The 5,136-nt window shown below is 34.9% G+C and overlaps 1 protein-coding gene across 1 annotated transcript; it reads right to left on the reverse strand.

The window, feature by feature from the left end:
• Window positions 470-2,393, reverse strand: LOC105164212 (UDP-glucuronate 4-epimerase 3). The gene has a single exon (XM_011082823.2). It carries the CDS (start codon window positions 2,131-2,133, stop codon window positions 814-816), a length of 1,320 nt encoding a protein of 439 aa, XP_011081125.1. The 5' UTR covers window positions 2,134-2,393; the 3' UTR covers window positions 470-813.

Consider the following 5,136-nt stretch of genomic DNA (forward strand, 5'->3'; position numbering starts at 1 on the left):
TTGATCAAAATAATCAGTTGTCGTAACTTCCCTGTTAACATGCTAAGATTTCTCTGGAAAGAGCTTTTCATCCTAATACAGGATTGATAATATCTAACAGCTTTGTTAACGATGCGTCCACGACTCAAAGATGACAAGAAGGTTACCAGATACGTTGTCTGCATGACAAACAACTACAATCCTTCTACTACGTATGTAAAACGAAGGCTGGGCAGGAAACAAGCAAAAGGGCCAGTTGGTTTCTCTTCGAGATGACAAAAGAACAATGTGGAGAGTATGGCTAGAACTCTAAACAATTGGTATCAAAGAGGGACACAAGAGTTAGATCGAACTAATGCTAAGAATGCACTATGAAATCCTAGCAAAATGCAGCAGTGTCTGTCGATCTAGAAACTTTACTGTTGATATGTGCAAAATGGCGAAAGGCCAGTCTAACTTCAAGCAGTTAAGGTAAAATTCAACATCATGCTAATGGAAGAGAACCGTTCACCGCTAGCGCTCTTTTATTAACTTCTCAGAGAGTGAGGAAATGTTCACAAAGGAGCACATATCTGCACTATCAGCTAATGTACAATCTTTGCCTACAAAGAGAATAGCTAAAGCAAACAATGTGGTAAATCAATTAAGAGAACTTATTTACTTGGTCCATAAACATATCGAGCATCAAGCAAATGCAGGACAGAACTCATTATCGCAATTAGACAAGGCAATACGGCATACGGACATAAACTGAAATGGGCAATTGATAATGAAAGCCAAGATATGTAAACCACCCCCAAAATCGAAACAAAATCGTAATGATCATTGAGGAATTCACCATGCGCTCTTCTTCTTCGCACCATAGTAACTAAGATACCACTTCACAAACTTCTTCAAACCCATCTCCAAATCAGTGGTGGGCTTGTAACCGAGCTCCTTCCTCGCTAAGCTTATGTTAGCGTGTGTGAACAAGACGTCCCCATTTCTTGGCATTGGCAAGAACTTCTTCTTCGCCTTAATTTTCAACAACTTCTCTAGTATGCTCACAAGCTTCCCAACAGGCACAGGGCTTGTATTCCCCAGATTATATATCCTCAATTGCGCTGCTCCTTTCTTCTTTCCCCCGCTCCCCGTACTCTTTTTAGCAGTATCTAAAGCCGCTAAACAACCCTTAACCACATCATCAATGTATGTAAAGTCTCTAGCAACAGTAGCATGATCAGCCCCTTCAAAAATCTTGATCTCTTTACCTCTCAATATATCCTTAGTGAAGAAGTAATAGGCCATGTCAGGTCTTCCCCACGGGCCATACACAGTGAAAAATCGCAGCCCGGTGATGGAAAGCCCGTAGATATGATTGTAAGTGTGTGCTATTTCTTCACCAGCCTTTTTAGTGGCTGCATACAAGCTAGCAGGCTGATCAGTTCTATCCTTTTCTGAGAATGGCACCTTCGAATTGAGCCCGTAAACAGAGCTCGATGAGGCCCACACTATACTTGGCTGAGGGTTGGCGTTCTTGCATGCTTCAAGTAAGCTAACAAAGCCATTTACATTACTATGGATGTAAGAATTTGGATTCTGCATTGCGTAGCGAACTCCAGCCTGGGCTGCTAAGTGCATCACATGTGTAAAATGCACAATCTCAAACAGCTTACCCAACAAAGCAGCATCATTTATATCGCCTTCGATGATATACACGCCTCGCCGCTCAAGGAGGCTTTTTCGGGCTTTTTTCAGCCCGGTCTCGTAGTAATTGTTGAAATTATCGAGGCCCACTACGCCGTCTCCTCTGTTTTTCAGGGCCATGGCGACATGGGTTCCGACGAACCCTGCAGCCCCCGTTACCAGAACCGTGACCCCTGACTTCGACTGGGGCCGTGCGGAGTTCCTGGCCTTGACCTCCCAATTCGGGCCTGGACGGGCCCGCGCCGAATATGCGGTATTCTGCAGGCTGCGGCGTTTCCCGGCGTTGGAGGCGGCCGGAGGGGAGCAAAAGAAGAAAAGAAGCAGGAAAAAGAGGAAGAGAAAAGACCAAAAAGTGAGTCTCGGGTGAAAACGCAGGCGGTGGACGGCATACGGCGACGACTTGAACTTTCCGGTGGAGGAGGGGATGATGGGGTCTAAGTGTGAGAGTATGGGCTTCAGTTGGGTCATCGGAACTCCGATCAGAGAACTCAAGTTTAAAGAAATTGAAGCGGAAATCGCAAGAACTCAAAGCCTGAAACGATTCTGCGAAATTCCCACTTTTTGTCGCAGAGAAAAGCAAAATTTGCAGTGTTTGCTTTCTTCTTACCTTTACGGGGAGGATTGAATTTGTGGGAATTCCGGGGGAAAGAGAAAGCAAAAGCGGGCTTTGGATTTATAGAACAACGGTGGGGGTGTGCTGGCGCCTGGTCGGAACCCAAAAAGTGACAATACTTTATTACCAAAAGTCCTCTCAATTGTTTCAAAACATTGTTAACATTTGGTAAAATTGCCTTTTCTTTTTCTTTTTTGTTACCGCGTTCTAATCTAAATAGTTGATTCATAATTTTTTTATTATAATTTATACTAATAAAAATTCAATATGAAGCAATCATTAGCATAAAATATTCTTCAAATCACGTAATTTTTGTACTTTATAATTATTTTCTTTTCATATTTTTTTGCACACAATTTGCAGTGTAAAGAAATTTAATTCCCAACATTATTTCGTCATGTTGATAAGAAGTCTAAAGAGATCGAGCTTTGTTTGGTTTTATTTTAAGGAATTTTTTTGTTATCTTTTAAGTATAGACGAGAAGATAGCGATAGGTGTCGGCTCGTTTTAAATTTTTAATATATTTAATTTTATATTTGGTATTAGAGTAAAATAAATAAATATAAATTAAAACAAGCTGAAGAATGAATTTTATAAAAACATAATGAATATTTAAATTATTTTTTATTAACTTAGGAATAGAGAAAATTTGAAAACAACCAAAGCCTTAGGTCTAAGCAAAATTAATGTGATTGGATAGATATGCACGCATGCAATTGTAATGATTTGTTGTGATATTTATTGCTTGTTTATATTCGTTAATTAATACTCTTTTTTCTTTTACTAATTTCAAGAAAGAATTAATATTTGATTCTGAAAACAAGCTATCAAGTATGAATTTCTAAACCTACTATATGAGGGAGAATTTTTGTTTATTAAATCGACTGTGAAAATATCAAATGATATGTATATCGCGTCACACTAGCGATATAATTTGAAAAATAAACTACAACTAGTATTTATCATACTTGTTATAATTATAAATATTCATTTGTTATTTTAAAAAATATAAATATTTTAATATTAAATAAAATTATATAATTCTTGGATAGAGATTTGAAATTGTCAATTTTGCCCTATTGTAATTCTTTTCTAAAAAATAAAAAAAATTATAAAAAAAGCGTAAGAGTGGATAGAAAAAAATTATCCACTTAGTCTATAAAAAATTTAAAAATTTTAAAATATTAAGTAAAATTATAATTTATAGTTCACAAAGATATCTTGGTCAATCCATAACATTTTTTATGACGATGTGTCACTACAAGAAAATTTTGATTTATAGTTCACACAGATAGCTTGGTCAATCCATAACATTTTTTATGACGATGTGTCACTACAAGAAAAATGACTTTATGTTACAAGGCAAAATTCATAATGAGTCGTAGAAAAAACTTTCTCATTACGAAACTTTTTTACTGTGGACTTTGATGATAAAAAATACGAGCAGAGTGGGGCACAAAATCGGTACGTCGGATGACGAAGATGGCCCCATACGAGATGACCGATGGGACTTTTTCTTTGTAAAATTCATGAAACAACAGCTAAAGAGTTCAAAAGCAAAAAGAGAGCACAACACAAGGATCTAGGCAATTATTTAGTTTTAGGATTCTGGAGAGGGGAAGCAATCTTAGGAATGTCCGCGTCCGACCAATCCATATTGCAAGGAGGGAATGGAGTAAGGGCGCTACTACTCTATTCCCGACTAGCACTATTCTGACTGTAAGGAAGAATAGAGTAAGTTGGTCTACTATGTATCCTCCTTGGACTAGGAGCTATGTGTTAGGAGCTAGATCCGACCTGGGACTTCTGAGTTCTTTCTTTATGTAGCTATTGAGTTCCTTCACAAACAATACTTTGCTACAGATTAAATTCGTAGCAAAAAAATATTTGTTAGTTTAGCGGTTCATAGCTGAATTCAAATTTGTTTTAAAATATATATAAAATTTTATTTTATTTTGAATTTGAAGTTTTTCCCTTGTTGGCGCTTAATTGTGGCAGTTCTAATGACAGACGACATTAGCAATCAAATTAATTATTATGGAATTAATTCTTTATAATCTTCTCCTAAAATAATTGGTACAAGAAAGGGAAATTTGCTGGTGCAATTACTGACTAAATGATTCATCTCTCCAGTAAATCATGTTTTGGTTTAAATTTAAAATTGTAATGCATTAATTAATTAGATTCAAATAGACATTTAATTGCTTTTAAGATTATTATTAATAATAATTACAGAAAATAGATTCTATTTTTGGAATATCATAGTCAATATTTATGGAATAAATTCTTTTGCCTTCATAACTGTTGACTGCATTTTGTTTTATTTTTCTAAAATAAGAAATATTTATATATCTCACTTTTCAATTATTTTTATTTTCTAAAAATATTATTAGAAATTCGTAATAATTATTATGCATACCATTTGGATTTTGAATGTGATACCACACACTAGAAAAAATATAATTTTCGTTATGGTTAATTATCATAATTAAAAATAAAAATTATGATAAATATTAATTAATCACGATTACACAGTGGCTATTAATTGTTGTTTTTGCAAACAAGATCGAAAGTCACTAATCACAGTTAAAAATTGTGTCAAATATTTTGACCGTAGATAAAATTAAGATAAAATTGATTAACTATAGTCAAAATTTAAATTTTCATCTTAATTTTATATAATCATGATATATAATATTAATTTACGATAATTTTTAAAATAATTCAATCAAAATTTGACTCGATTCAACTTGACTTAGAAACCATACTATATGACCAAGTCTATCAGGACCTAACCTAGTATTTATTGGGTAGGTCTAAGTGGCACATTACCAATTTTTGTACCTATAGACTTTAAT

The sequence above is a fragment of the Sesamum indicum genome, linkage group LG6, assembly GCF_000512975.1.
Source record: "Sesamum indicum cultivar Zhongzhi No. 13 linkage group LG6, S_indicum_v1.0, whole genome shotgun sequence".
Lineage (NCBI taxonomy): Eukaryota > Viridiplantae > Streptophyta > Magnoliopsida > Lamiales > Pedaliaceae > Sesamum > Sesamum indicum.